At 47.3% G+C, this 16,909-nt stretch overlaps 1 protein-coding gene across 1 annotated transcript; it reads right to left on the bottom strand.

Moving 5' to 3' along the window:
* Positions 1–229: 229 nt before the first annotated feature.
* Positions 230–859, bottom strand: LOC142663537 (histone H1A-like). The gene has a single exon (XM_075842267.1). It carries the CDS (start codon positions 857–859, stop codon positions 230–232), a length of 630 nt encoding a protein of 209 aa, XP_075698382.1.
* Positions 860–16,909: the final 16,050 nt, after the last annotated feature.

The raw sequence follows: 16,909 nt of genomic DNA on the forward strand, positions 1-16,909 counted from the left end.
GATACAGCAGCTATGGCGTCCAGCGCAGATGACCAGAAATGACACTTGTCAGAGTAACAGGGACATGAAGCTCCTCCGTGCACACGCGATGATGGCGCCTCCTTTATCTCAGGATCGCGCTGCTGTCTGTACCGGAGGAAATAGCGACCAGTGATCATACAGCTCTGCCGGGGAGAAGGTGGTGGCTCTGAAAAGAGCCTTTGTGGGACTAGAAACGGGCGGCTCTCGGTTATTTCTTCGCCACGGTCTTCCTGGATTTAGACGCTTTCTTAGCCGGACTCTTGGCAGCTTTCTTAGCCGGACTCTTGGCAGCTTTCTTAGCCGGACTCTTGGCAGCTTTGGGCTTGGCCGCCTTCTTTGCTGGGCTCTTTGTTATTTTCTTGGGGGCAGGTTTTGGCTTCTTGGGGCTCTTCGCCACCTTCTTGGCAGCGGCAGGCCTCTTGGCCTTTGTCAGGCTCTTGGCCGGAGTCTTCTTCGGGGATTTGGCAGCAGCCGCCGGCTTCTTCTTGACCGCTTTGTCCTTAGTCTCCTGCTGCTTCTTGTTCAGCTTGAAGGAGCCGGAGGCGCCGCTGCCTTTCACCTGGAGCAGGGTTTCCTTGGTCACCAGAGTCTTGAGCGCCATCTTCAGGCGGCTGTTGTTCTTGTCTACATCGTATCCTCCAGCAGCCAGAGCCTTCTTCAGGGCGGCCAGAGACACCCCACTGCGCTCTTTGGAGGCGGACACGGCTTTCACGATGAGCTCGGACACGCTGGGACCGGAGGGTTTTTTGGTTTTCTTGGCGCCCCCTGCTGCAGGTTTTTTCGGCTGCTTTTTGGATTTGGCGGGAGGGACAGCGGCGGCTGGTGCGGTCTCTGCCATCGTATAACACGGGAATACACTAAAACAATAATCCTGCGAGGGAAACACTGAGGACGGAGCTGGGGCCTCTTATATGTACAGCGGCTGCTCGGTGATTGGCTGCGATTGTCCTGAGCGTCTATTGGCTGACACTGATCACATGTCCTCCCTTTCCTCATCTGACAGGAGTGAAGCTCCGCTCTCCCCTTGTGCTTCCCTGCCCGGGATAAGAGCCCTTTACCGACTAGAAGCGGCCGGGCGAGCGGGCTCTCTACGTGACTTCCCCCTCCCTGACATTCCCCCTACTCATTTCTAGCCTTCACTGGCAGAGATGCTGGGAAGGAGCCGGGAGGAGGCCCCGGGATCTCTGCCATAGTCCTGCCGATCTGCACATCGCTGTGATCGGACAAGATAAATGTGTTTGCGGGAGCTCGTTCCCTGTATTCCCGGCACTTGTCACTATCACAGGGTTCTTTACCACAATGTCTAACGTGCGGGAAGCTGATTGTCCGATGCGGGGGCGACCTGGAGCCGCAGAGAGCCCAGAAGGGTAACACGGCACAGACAAGATGTCGGAGTGTCTTCCGCCTGTCTTACTGTAACTTGGCACAGAGGAGACACCAGAAACTGCTCCACCTGTGTTACAATAACCTAGCACAGAGGAAACACCAGAGTCTGCTCTACTTATGTTACAATAACTCGGCACAGGCAAGACACCGGGGTCTGCTCCACCTGTATTACAACTTCCCAGCACAGAAAAGACACAAGTCTGCTCCTCCTTTACTAAAATAACCTGACACAGGCCAGACCCCAGAACCTGCTCCTCCAGCAGTACATTACCCGGACACAGACAGGACACTAGAGACTACTCCACCTGTATAACTATAACCTGACACAGGCCAGACCCCAGAACCTGCTCCTCCAGCAGTACATTACTCGGACACAGACAGGACACTAGAGACTACTCCACCTGTATAACTATAACCTGACACAGGCCAGACCCCAGAACCTGCTCCTCCAGCAGTACATTACCCGGACACAGACAGGACACTAGAGGCTTCTCCACCTGTGTAACTATAACCTGACACAGGCCAGACCCCAGAACCTGCTCCTCCAGCAGTACATTACCCGGACACAGACAGGACACTAGAGACTTCTCCACCTGTATAACTATAACCGGACACAGGCCAGACCCCAGAACCTGCTCCTCCAGCAGTACATTACCCGGACACAGACAGGACACTAGAGACTACTCCACCTGTATAACAATAACCTGACACAGGCCAGACCCCAGAACCTGCTCCTCCAGCAGTACATTACCCGGACACAGACAGGACACTAGAGACTACTCCACCTGTATAACTATAACCTGACACAGGCCAGACCCCAGAACCTGCTCCTCCAGCAGTACATTACCCGGACACAGACAGGACACTAGAGACTTCTCCACCTGTATAACTATAACCTGACACAGGCCAGACCCCAGAACCTGCTCCTCCAGCAGTGCATTACCCGGACACAGACAGGACACTAGAGGCTTCTCCACCTGTATAACTATAACCTGACACAGGCCAGACCCCAGAACCTGCTCCTCCAGCAGTACATTACCCGGGCACAGACAGGACACTAGAGACTACTCCACCTGTATAACTATAACCTGACACAGGCCAGACCCCAGAACCTGCTCCTCCAGCAGTACATTACCCGGACACAGACAGGACACTAGAGACTACTCCACCTGTATAACTATAACCTGACACAGGCCAGACCCCAGAACCTGCTCCTCCAGCAGTACATTACCCGGACACAGACAGGACACTAGAGACTACTCCACCTGTATAACTATAACCTGACACAGGCCAGACCCCAGAACCTGCTCCTCCAGCAGTACATTACCCGGACACAGACAGGACACTAGAGACTACTCCACCTGTATAACTATAACCTGACACAGGCCAGACCCCAGAACCTGCTCCTCCAGCAGTACATTACCCGGACACAGACAGGACACTAGAGACTACTCCACCTGTATAACTATAACCTGACACAGGCCAGACCCCAGAACCTGCTCCTCCAGCAGTACATTACCCGGACACAGACAGGACACTAGAGACTACTCCACCTGTATAACTATAACCTGACACAGGCCAGACCCCAGAACCTGCTCCTCCAGCAGTACATTACCCGGACAGTCACAGACAGGACACTAGAGACTACTCCACCTGTATAACTATAACCTGACACAGGCCAGACCCCAGAACCTGCTCCTCCAGCAGTACATTACCCTGACACAGACAGGACACTAGAGACTACTCTACCTGTATAACTATAACCAGACACAGGCCAGACCCCAGAACCTGCTCCTCCAGCAGTACATTACCCGGACACAGACAGGACACTAGAGACTACTCCACCTGTATAACTATAACCTGACACAGGCCAGACCCCAGAACCTGCTCCTCCAGCAGTACATTACCCGGACACAGACAGGACACTAGAGACTACTCCACCTGTATAACTATAACCTGACACAGGCCAGACCCCAGAACCTGCTCTTCCAGCAGTACATTACCCGGACAGTCACAGACAGGACACTAGAGACTACTCCACCTGTATAACTATAACCTGACACAGGCCAGACCCCAGAACCTGCTCCTCCAGCAGTACATTACCCGGACAGACAGGACACTAGAGACTACTCCACCTGTATAACTATAACCTGACACAGGCCAGACCCCAGAACCTGCTCTTCCAGCAGTACATTACCCGGACACAGACAGGACACTAGAGACTTCTCCACCTGTATAACTATAACCTGACACAGGCCAGACCCCAGAACCTGCTCCTCCAGCAGTACATTACCCGGACACAGACAGGACACTAGAGACTACTCCACCTGTATAACTATAACCTGACACAGGCCAGACCCCAGAACCTGCTCCTCCAGCAGTACATTACCCGGACACAGACAGGACACTAGAGACTACTCCACCTGTATAACTATAACCTGACACAGGCCAGACCCCAGAACCTGCTCCTCCAGCAGTACATTACCCGGACACAGACAGGACACTAGAGACTTCTCCACCTGTATAACTATAACCTAGCACAGGCCAGACCCCAGAACCTCCTCCTCCAGCAGTACATTACCCGGACACAGACAGGACACTAGAGACTACTCCACCTGTATAACTATAACCTGGCACAGGCCAGACCCCAGAACCTGCTCCTCCAGCAGTACATTACCCGGACACAGACAGGACACTAGAGACTTCTCCATCTGTATAACTATAACCTGACACAGGCCAGACCCCAGAACCTGCTCCTCCAGCAGTACATTACCCGGACACAGACAGGACACTAGAGACTACTCCACCTGTATAACAATAACCTGACACAGGCCAGACCCCAGAACCTGCTCCTCCAGCAGTACATTACCCGGACACAGACAGGACACTAGAGACTTCTCCACCTGTATAACTATAACCTGACACAGGCCAGACCCCAGAACCTGCTCCTCCAGCAGTACATTACTCGGACACAGACAGGACACTAGAGACTACTCCACCTGTATAACTATAACCTGACACAGGCCAGACCCCAGAACCTGCTCCTCCAGCAGTACATTACCCGGACACAGACAGGACACTAGAGGCTTCTCCACCTGTATAACTAGAACGAGGCGCAGAGGAGGAGACACTGTTTGTTCCTCTTGTACTACAGTAAGCCGGCAAAAGACAAGACACCGTAGTATTGTCCCTGTCTCCTCATATTACTGGCATTAGGTCCCGTGTAGGAGGGCACAGGGACATAATGCCGGTAACATGTTCCTGTTCCCTCATCTTCGAGGCATTATGTCCCTGTTCCTTCATATTACCGACATGATGTCCCTGTTCCTTCATATTACAGGCATTATGTCCCTGTTCCTTCATAATACCGGCATTATGTCCCTGTTCCTTCATAATACCGGCATTATGTCCCTGTTCCCTCATATTACCGGCATTATGTGCCTGTTCCTTCATATTACCGGCATTATGTCCCTGTTCCTTCACATTACAGGCATTATGTGCCTGTTCCTTCATATTACCGGCATTATGTCCCTGTTCCTTCATATTACAGGCATTACGTCCTTGTCTCTTCATATTACAAGCATTATGTCCCTGTTTCTTCATATTACCGGCATTATGTCCCTGTCCCTTCATATTACCGGCATTATGTCCCTGTTTCTTCATATTACAGACATTATGTCCCTGTTCCCTCATCTTACCAGCATTATATCCCTGTTCCCTCATCTTACCAGCATTATGTGCCTGTTCCTTCATATTACAGGCATTATTTCCCTGTTCCTTCATATTACCGGCATTATGTCCCTGTTTCTTCATATTACAGGCATTATTTCCCAGTTCCTTCATATTACAGGCATTATGTCCCTGTTCCCTCATCTTACCAGCATTATGTGCCTGTTCCTTCATATTACCCGCATTACGTCCCTATTCCTTCATATTACCGGCATTATGTCCCTGTTCCTTCATATTACCGGCATTATGTCCCTGTTCCTTCATATTACCGGCATTATGTCCCTGTTCCTTCATATTACAGGCATTATGTCCCTGTTCCCTCATCTTACCAGCATTATGTCCCTGTTCCTTCATATTACCGCCATTATGTCCCTGTTCCCTCATCTTACCGGCACTATGTCCCTGTTTTATCATATTACAGGCTTTATGTCCCTGTTTCCTCATATTACAGGCATTATGCCCTATATATGAGGGAAAAGGGACATAATGCCGGTAATATATCCCTGTTCCCTCATCTTACCGGCATTACGTCCCTGTTCCTTCATATTACAGGCATTGTGTCCTTGTTCCCTCATCTTACCAGCATTTTGTCCCTGTTCCTTCATATTACCGGCATTATGTCCCGGTTCCTTCATATTACCGGCATTATGTCCCTGTTCCCTCATCTTACCGGCACTATGTCCCTGTTTTTTCATATTACAGGCTTTATGTCCCTCTTTCCTCATATTACAGGCATTATGCCCTATATATGAGGGAAAAGGGACATAATGCCGGTAATATATCCCTGTTCCCTCATCTTACCGGCATTACGTCCCTGTTCCTTCATATTACAGGCATTATGTCCCTGTTCCTTCATATTACTGGCATGGTGTCCTTGTTCCCTCATCTTACCAGCATTTTGTCCCTGTTCCTTCATATTACCGGCATTATGTCCCTGTTCCTTAATATTACAGGCATTATGTCCCTGTTCCTTCATATTACCGGCATTATGTTCCTGTTCCTTCATATTACAGGCATTATGTCCCTGTTCCTTCATATTACCGGCATTATGTCCCTGTTCCCTCATCTTACCGGCATTATTTCCCTGTTCCTTCATATTACCCGCATTACGTCCCTATTCCTTCATATTACCGGCATTATGTCCCTGTTCCTTCATATTACCGACATTATGTCCCTGTTCCTTCATATTACCGGCATTATGTCCCTGTTTCTTCATATTACAGACATTATGTCCCTGTTCCTTCATATTACCGGCATTATGTCCCTGTTCCTTCATATTACCGGCATTATGTCCCTGTTCCTTCATATTACCGGCATTATGTCCCTGTTCCTTCATATTACCGGCATTATGTCCCTGTTCCTTCATATTACAGGCATTATGTGCCTGTTCCTTCATATTACAGGCATTATGTCCCTATTCCTGCATATTACAGGCATTATGTCCCTGTTCCCTCATATTACCGGCATTATTTCCCTGTTCCTTCATATTACCGGCATTATGTCTCTCTTCCTTCATATTACAGGCCTTATGTCCCTGTTCCCTCATCTTACCAGCATGATGTCCCTGTTCCTTCATATTACCGGCATTACGTCCCTGTGCCTTCATATTACAGGCATTATGTCCCTGTTCCTTCATATTACAGGCATTATTTCCCTGTTCCTTCATATTACAGGCATTACGTCCCTGTTCCTTCATATTACCGGCATTATGTCCCTGTTCCTTCATATTACAGGCATTATGTCTCTGTTCCTTCATATTACCGGCTTTATGTCCCTGTTCCTTCTTAATACCGGCATTATGTCCCTGTTCCTTCATGTTACCGGTATTATGTCCCTGTTCCCTCATATTACCGGCATTATGTCCCTATTCCTTCATATTACCGGCATTATGTCCGTGTTCCTTCATATTACTGGCATTATGTCCCTATTCCTTCAAATTACCGGCATTATGTCCCTGTTCCTTCATATTACTGGCATTACGTCCTTGTTCCCTCATATTACCGGCATTATGTCCCTGTTCCTTCATATTACCGGCATTATATCCCTGTTCCTTCCTTTTACCGGCATTATGTCCCTGTTCCTTCATATTACAGGCATTATGTCCTTGTTCCTGCTTATTACCGGCATTGTGTCCCTGTTCCCTCCTATTACCGCATTATGTCCCTATTCTATTACAGCGTGTAGAAGAAACCAGAGACGGCTCCTCCAATAACCAGGCAATTACAATAACGACTAAACACACTAGAGTTTGCGGCTACAATAACGTTGCACCAAAAAAAAAGAAACAACAACGTTTGCTCCACCTGTATTACAATAATCCGGAACAGACTAGCAACTATAGTCTGCTCCACCTGTAATACAATAACCCAGAACAGACTAGCAACTATAGTCTGCTCCACCTGTAATACAATAACCCAGAACAGACTAGCAACTATATAGTCTGCTCCACCTGTAATACAATAACCCGGAATAGACTAGCAACTATAGTCTGCTCCACCTGTATTACAATAATCCGGAACAGACTAGAAACTATAGTCTGCTCCACCTGTAATACAATAACCCGGAACAGACTAGCAACTATAGTCTACTTCACCTTTAATATAATAACCCGGCACAGACAACAAACTATAGTCTGCTCCACCTGTATTACAATAATCCGGAACAGACTAGCAACTATAGTCTGCTCCACCTGTAATACAATAACCCAGAACAGACTAGCAACTATAGTCTGCTCCACCTGTAATACAATAACCCAGAACAGACTAGCAACTATAGTCTGCTCCACCTGTAATACAATAACCCGGAATAGACTAGCAACTATAGTCTGCTCCACCTGTATTACAATAATCCGGAACAGACTAGCAACTATAGTCTGCTCCACCTGTAATACAATAACCCGGAACAGACTAGCAACTATAGTCTACTTCACCTTTAATATAATAACCCGGCACAGACAACAAACTATAGTCTGCTCCACCTGTATTACACTAACACGGAACAGACTAGCAACTATAGTCTGCTCCATCTGTATTACACTAACCCAGAACAGACTAGCAACTATAGTCTGCTCCACCTGTATTACAATAACCCGGAACAGACTAGCAACTATAGTCTGCTCCACCTGTATTACAATAATCCGGAACAGACAAGCAACTATAGTCTACTTCACCTGTATTACAATAATCCGGAACAGACAAGCAACTATAGTCTACTTCACCTTTAATATAATAACCCGGCACAGACAACAAACTATAGTCTGCTCCACCTGTATTACACTAACACGGAACAGACTAGCAACTATAGTCTGCTCCATCTGTATTACAATAACCCAGAACAGACTAGCAGACTGTCTGTATGTGAGAAGTGATATGAAGGTGGTGGTGTATGTCTGTATGTGAGAAGCGATATGAAGGCGAGTGTGAAAGAGACAATAGTGGGTGAATACTGTGAGGAGGTTGAAACCTTGTGGGTGGAACTAGAAAGGGAGGTAAACACTGAAAAAATTACTTTTGGTGTAATCTATAGACCCCCAATATAACTGAGGAGATGGAAGTTCAGCTATATAAACAGATGGAGCGGGCTGCACAGGCGGGTACTGTAGTGATAATGGGAGATTTTAATTATATGGGCCAGTTTGTGGAAGACCCGACTAGAGGTGAAGCTCTGTTGGATCTGGTCATTTCTAATAATGCAGATCTTGTTGGGAATGTCAATGTTCGTGAAAACCTCGGTAACAGTGATCATAATATAGTTACATTTTACCTATACTGTAAAAAACAAACGCAGGCCGGGAGGACAAAAACACTTAATATTAAGAAAGCCAATTTCCCCAGGATGAGGGCGGCAATTCAGGATATGGACTGGGAAGAACTAATGTCAAATAATGGGACAAATGATAAATGGGAGATTTTCACATCTACTTTGGGTAATTATAGTGCAAAATGTATTCCTATAGGTAACAAGTATAAACGACTCAAATTAAACCCCACATGGCTTACATCTTCTGTGAAAGGGGCAATACATGACAAAAAAAGGGCATTTAAAAAATACAAATCTGAGGGTACAGCTGTAGCCTTTGTAAAATATAAGGAGCTTAATAAAATCTGTAAAAATGTAATAAAATTAGCAAAAATACAAAATGAAAGGCAGGTGGCCAAGGATAGTAAAACAAATCCTAAAAAATTCTTCAAGTATGTAAATGCTAAAAAGTCAAGGTCTGAACATGTAGGACCCCTAGATAGTGGTAATGAGGAGTTGATCACAGGGGATCAAGAGAAGGCAGAGTTACTAAATGGGTTCTTTAGCTCTGTATATACAACAGAAGAAAGAGCAGCTGATGTAGCCGGTGCCAGTGCTGTTAATATATCAGTTGATATACTGAATTGGATGAATGTAGATATGGTCCAAGCTAAATGAAATAAAATAAATGTACACAAGGCCCCTGGACCAGATGGGTTACACCCTAGAGTTCTTAAGGAGCTTAGTTCAGTTATTTCTGTCCCCCTCTTCATAATATTTAGAGAGTCTCTCATGAGTGGTATAGTGCCAAGGGACTGGCGCAGGGCAAATGTGGTGCCTATTTTCAAAAAGGGCTCTAGGTCTTCCCCGGGTAATTATAGACCAGTAAGCTTAACATCAATTGTGGGGAAAATGTTTGAGGGGCTATTGAGGGACTATATACAGGATTATGTGACAATAAATAGCATTATAAGTGACAGCCAGCATGGTTTTACTAAGGACAGAAGTTGTCAAACTTACCTAATCTGTTTTTATGAAGAGGTGAGCAGAAGCCTAGACAGAGGGGCCGCTGTGGATTTAGTGTTTATATGAGGGGTGAGCCGAAGCCTAGACAGAGGGGCCGCTGTGGATATAGTGATTATATGAGAGGTGCAGGGGCGTAGCTAAAGGCTCATGGGCCCGGGTGCAAGAATTCAGCTTGGGCCCCCCTACCACTCCCCAACACCACCATCATCATTATCATCAGACCCCTGTGCGTGCCTATGCCCAGACGCTTTGCCCAACAGCCCCCATAGTATAATGCCCCCACAGAGTATAATGCTCCCATAGCTGCCCCCACACAGTATAATGCCCCCCCATAACAGCCCCATACGGTATAATGCTCCCCATATCAGCCCCCATACAGTATAATTCCCCCATATCAGCCCCCATTCAGTATAATTCCCCCATATCAGCCCCCATTCAGTATAATGCCCCCATCTTATCAGCCCCCATGCCATATCTGCCCCCATGCAGTATAATGCCCCCCACACAATATCAGCACCCCCCCCCCATACAGTATAATGCCCCCATATGTGCATAATAAAAGAAATAGCATAATTACTTACCTATGCCCGTTCCCACGCCGGGTGCAGGATCCTTCGCCTCCTCCGGTCTGTGCTATGAGTGACTCGGAGCAGACAGGCGCGAAGATGTCGCTACATCCCGCCTGCCTGCGTCGAGCTGCTCAGGGCACAGTGAATGCTGGATCAAGGAGATGTCAGCTCCTTGCTCCAGGATTGAATGGAATCGGGACCTCGGTGAGTGACTCGCGACCCCCCGGAGGTCTTCACACGAATCCCCAGGGGGACGCGACCCACAGTGTAGGGATGTCACGATACCAAAATTTGGACTTTGATACCGATACTTCGTTTACAGTAATAAAAAAAAAAAGTTCTTTCGTTTTCTAATGTGAGGCACGAGGTGTGATGCTGAATTTTGAATGTGCCTCACGTTAATAGTAATTAATCCCGTCATGTTTCTCAGTCATAATGGGTTAATGTGTGAGGTACATGATGGGGTTAATTACTATTAATGTGAGGCACATGGAGGTTAAATTCTTCACACCTTGTGCCTCACAATAAGTGATAGAAAGCAGTTTATTTTATTTTTTTACAGCGCACACATCACAAATAATGCAAAAAAAAATCGTTGTGCAGGTTATTACGGCCGCGCCAATACCCAATATGTGTATATTTTATGTATTGAGAACTATTTTAATGTTTATAGTAAAAAAGGTGAATGTGTGTTTTTTTTATTTAACATTACTTTGTTTTTACTTTATTTTTAAACTTCAATGTATTGGCATATATCAGATATATGTCAGTACATTAACCTGTGGACAGATAGCACACAGGCAGTTGTTAGGACATACCTCAGTATGCCCTAACAGGAAATATGGTAAGACAGCCCTGGGGTCCTTCAATAGACCCCAGGGCTGTCTGCCCATATATGGTATGGCCCTCGATCGCGTCACAGGAATTCCCTGTGACACGATCCAGGGGCATCCCCCCTTCTCACTTTCCCCTGAATGCTGCAGTCGGCTTTGATCGCAGCATTCAGGAGAATAGCGGCGGAGATGAGAGGTTTCTCTGATCTCCGCCGTTATAGAGCGGGGCTGCGACTGTGTAATACAGTCATTGCCCCGCTCCTGACAATAAGTGTGCGCGCGGTCAGCCTGAGGTGATGCGGCCGGCGCTGCACTAATGAGCGGCGGTTCAGGCATTGAGGACAGAACATGGGGGTGTTTTGCAGTGCACCCGCCATGTTCTGTCTTCAGTGCCGCAGATCATTAGTGCAGCGCTGGCCGCATCACATCATGCTGACGGCGCGCACATGTCAGGACTCAGGAGCGGGGCAATGGCTGTATTACACAGCCGCAGCCCCGCTCTCATAGTCATGTGTACTATACTGTATTGTGTTGTATTGTGAAGTTTGCGGTGGAGAGAGGAGGGGGGGCTGTGATTTAACGCCCCCCCCCCTCCTCTCCACCGCAAACAGCACAATACATTACAAGGCATCACAACACATTACATCACAATACATTACAACACAACACAGACTGCAGCTCACCTGGAGTCCTCGGCACCGACTCTTCCACTCCACTGTCCGGAAGACGTGTCACGTGACAACACGGTCACATGGTACACTAAGTGTACCATGTGACCGTAACCAGGAAGTGCCGGCTTTACGGCACAGAAGATTTTTTTTGGAAGCATACAGTATGGCAACGGGGGCCCGTGGGCCCCCCCAGGCTTAGGGGCCCGGTCGCAAGTGCGACCGCTGCGACCCCTATAGCTACGCCACTGGAGAGGTGAGCAGAAGCCTAGACAGAGGGGCCGCTGTGGATTTAGTGTTTTTGGACTTTGCAAAGGCATTTGACACTGTCCCCCATAGACGCCTAATGGGTAAATTAAGGACTATAGGTTTAGAAAGTATAGTTTGTAATTGGATTGAGAATTGGCTCAAGGACCGTATCCAGAGAGTTGTGGTCAATGATTCCTTCTCTGAATGGTCCCCAGTTATAATTGGTGTACCCCAGGGTTCAGTGCTGGGACCACTATTATTCATCTTATTTATTCATGATATAGAGGATGGGATTGATAGCACTATTTCTGTTTTTGCAGATGACACCAAGATATGTAATATAGTTCAGTCTATGGAAGATGTTCATGAATTGCAGGCAGATTTAAACAAACTAAGGCCGGATTTACACGAGCGTGTGCGTTTTGCGCGCGCAAAAAACGCTGCGTTTTGCGCGCGCAAAAGGCATTTGACAGCTCCGTGTGTCATCCGTGTATGATGCGCGGCTGCGTGATTTTCACGCAGCCGCCATCATAGAGATGAGGCTAGTCGACGCCCGTCACTGTCCAAGGTGCTGAAAGAGCTAACTGATCGGCAGTAACTCTTTCAGCACCCTCATCAGTGAATGCCGATCACAATATACACCAACCTGTGAATAAAAAAAGACGTTCAAACTTACCATGAACTGCCTGCTTCCTCCAGTCCGGTCTCCCGGCCGTTGCCTTGGTGACGCGTCCCTCTTTTGTCATCCGGCCCCACCTCCCAGGATGACGCGCCAGGCCATGAGACCACTGCAGCCTGTGATTGGCTGCAGCCTGTGCTTGGCCTGTGATTGGCTGCAGCTGTCACTTGGCCTGAATTGTCATCCCGGGAGGTCGGACTGGAGGAAGGAGCCGGGACTTATCGGTAAGTCCGAACTTCTGTTTTTTTTTACACGTATATGTATATTGTGATCGAAAGTCACTGTCCATGGTGCTGAAACAGTTTAAGTCTTTGAGCACCGTGGGCAGTGACTGTCTCCTGACGTCGCATACCCGAACATTTTTTGCCGGGTTCGGTCAAAACGAGTTCGGCCGAACCCGGTGAAGTTCGGTGCGCTCATCTCTAATTTGACACTCCGTTTGGATGTTTGTAACCAGAAAAGCACGTGGTGCTTTTCTGTTTACATTCATCCTTTTGACAGCTCTTGCGTGATTTTCGCGCATGCAACGCAGTAGCGTCCGTGTGGCATGCGTTGTTTTCACGCACCCATTGAAGTCAATGGGTGCGTGTTGCGTGAAAAACGCAAGAATATAGAACATGTCGTGAGTTTTACGCAACGCACTCACGCAGCGCAAAATTCACGCATCGTCTAAACAGCCCCATAGACTATTATAGGTGCGTACGACACGCGTGAAAAGCACGCGCGTCGCACGCGCGTATAATACGCTCGTGTAAATGAGGCCTAAGTGTTTGGGCGTCCACTTGGCAGATGAAGTTTAATATAGATAAATGTAAAGTTATGCATCTGGGTACCAACAACCTGCATGCATCATATGTCCTAGGGGGAGCTACACTGGGGGAGTCACTTATTGAGAAGGATCTGGGTGTAATAATCTGCAGGCATCATATGTCCTAGGGGGCGCTACACTGGCGGATTCACTTGTTGAGAAGGACCTGGGTGTAACAACCTGCATGCATCATATGTCCTAGGGGGCGCTACACTGGCGGATTCACTTGTTGAGAAGGACCTGGGTGTAATAATCTGCAGCATCATATGTCCTAGGGGGCGCTACACTGGGGGAGTCAATTGTTGAGAAGGATCTGGGTGTTCTTGTAAATCATAAACTCAATAACAGCATGAAGTGTCAATCAGCTGCTTCAAAGGCCAGCAGGATATTGTCGTGTATTATAGAGGCATGGACTCGCGGGACAGGGATGTAATATTACCACTTTACAAAGCATTAGTGAGGCCTCATCTAGAATATGCAGTTCAGTTCTGGGCTCCAGTTCATAGAAAGGATGCCCTGGAGTTGGAAAAAATACAAAGAAGAGCAACGAAGCTAATTAGGGGCATGGAGAATTTAAGTTATGAGGAAAGATTGAAAGAATTAAACCTATTTAGCCTTGAAAAAAGACGACTAAGGGGGGACATGATTAACTTATATAAATATATGAGTGGCACATACAAAAAATATGGTGAAATCCTGTTCCTTGTAAAACCCCCTCAAAAAACAAGGGGGCACTCCCTCCGTCTGGAGAAAAAAAGGTTCAAGCTGCAGAGGCGACAAGTCTTCTTTACTGTGAGAACTGTGAATCTATGGAATAGCCTACCGCAGGAGCCGTCACAGCAGGGACAGGAGACACCGCAGGAGCCGTCACAGCAGGGACAGTAGACACCGCAGGAGCCGTCACAGCAGGGACAGTAGACACCGCAGGAGCCGTCACAGCAGGGACAGGAGACACCGCAGGAGCCGTCACAGCAGGGACAGGAGACACCGCAGGAGCCGTCACAGCAGGGACAGTAGACACCGCAGGAGCCGTCACAGCAGGGACAGTAGACACCGCAGGAGCCGTCACAGCAGGGACAGGAGACACCGCAGGAGCCGTCACAGCAGGGACAGTAGACACCGCAGGAGCCGTCACAGCAGGGACAGTAGACACCGCAGGAGCTGGTCACAGCAGGGACAGTAGACACCGCAGGAGCCGTCACAGCAGGGACAGTAGACACCGCAGGAGCAGTCACAGCAGGGACAGTAGATGGCTTTAAAAAAGGGTTAGATAATTTCCTAGAACAAAAAAATATTAGCTCCTATGTGTAGAAATTTTTCCTTCCCTTTTCCCGTCCCTTGGTTGAACTTGATGGACATGTGTCTTTTTTCAGCCGTACTAACTATGTAACTATGTAACATTTCCATGTGCTGGTCACTAGAGGGAGAAATTCCCAAAATTGCAGCATTGGCATGTGGTAAAGCAACCTCATTGCCTTATGCTGCAAATTTGTAGTAGACACACTCGCTCTAGTGTCCTCACAGAATCCCCCCTCCTTTATCCTGGCTAGTGCCAGGAGAAAGGAGGGGGTTGAATGTTCAAAACTCCTACACTGTGTGCCGCCATTTTCTGAGTGAATGCACAGTGTAGGAGGATTAGATACAGTGCTCAGCAGACAACACTAACATACACACACACACATCACATACACAAACATAACTTACCTGCTCTTGATGCTGCTGCCGCCTCCGCCCTGCCGCTCCTAGTCCTTGCGTCTGTGCTGCCTTCAACATATGCCCGGAAGCCGCGACCGGAAGTCGTCATCTTACTGTCCGGCCGTGGCTTCCGGTCCACATGAAAATGGCTCTGGATGTCGCTCTACCAAAGACCTTCCTTTTGGTCTGTGTGGGAGTGGCGCATGCGCCGTTCCCACACAGACGGCGTATGCTATAGTGAATAGAACGGCTCCCGTTCGCATTCTCTATGGGGATGTATGTGCCGTATTCCATCTCTGTATGTGTCGTTAATGGACAGATACAGAGATGAAAAAAAAAAATGGCAGCCCCCATAGAGAAGTAACAGAAACAAAAAAGTAAAAAGTACAACAAAAAAACACAAATAAATACAATTTATTTTAACCCCTTCCCCCTGCTTGCATTCTCATTTTCCATTGTCACATTCAAAGAGCTGTAACTTTTTTATTTTTGCGTCGGCATAGCTGTATAAGGTCTTGTTTTTTGCGGGACGACTTGCAGTTTTTATTGGTACCATTTGAAAGTAGATGCGATTTTTTGATCACTTTTTATCACATTTTTTTAAAGTCAGGATTAACAGAAAACAGCAATTTTTCCATTGTTTTTTATTTTATTTTTTACGGCGTTCACAGTGCGGGTTAAATAATGTAACAGCTTTATAGTCGGGGTCGTTACGGACGCGGCGATACCAAATATGTGTAACTTTTTTGCTTTATTGTAGTTTTTTTTAATAGTAAAGCATTTTGTAAGGGGAAAAAGTGGGTTTTTCATTTTTTTTGTTTCACTTTTTTTTTTTATTAACTTTATTAAACTTTTTTACTTTTTTACTAGTCCCACTAGGGGACTTCCCTATCCTCCGATCGCTATTATAATACACTGCAATACTTTTGTATTGCAGTGTATTACTGCCTGTCCGTTTAAAACGGACAGGCATCTGCTAGGTCATGCCTGCGGCATGATCTAGCAGGCATTCGCTCCAGGCAGACCTGGGGGTCTTTATTAGACCCCCGGCTGCCATAGAAGATACAGACACTCGGCGATTTTATCGCCGGGTGTCAGTGAGATGAGAGGGAGCTCCCTCCCTCTCTCCAAAACCACTCAGATGCGGTGCTCGCTATTGTGCACCGCATCTGAAGGGTTAAACGGGTGAGATCGATACTCATATCGATCTCACCTGGCAGAGCAGGGACGCTCCCAGCCCTCAGCTGCCTCTGGCAGCTGAGAGCAGGGAGATTTCACGGCTCCCTGCTCTGTTTACTTTATTCTACAGCAGCGACGTAGAATGGCGGTGCTCTAGAATAAAGCCCACTAATGACCGCCGTAAAAAGGCGTATCGGCGGTCATTAAGGGGTTAATGACATACTAAAAGCAATATTATATATAAAAATTTTTTTTACATTACACCTTCCCTTTAAAGGGGTTTTCCACGTTCTGACAACTGATCACCTATCCACTGGATAGGTCATCAG

Source organism: Rhinoderma darwinii, chromosome 11, assembly GCF_050947455.1.
Source record: "Rhinoderma darwinii isolate aRhiDar2 chromosome 11, aRhiDar2.hap1, whole genome shotgun sequence".
Lineage (NCBI taxonomy): Eukaryota > Metazoa > Chordata > Amphibia > Anura > Rhinodermatidae > Rhinoderma > Rhinoderma darwinii.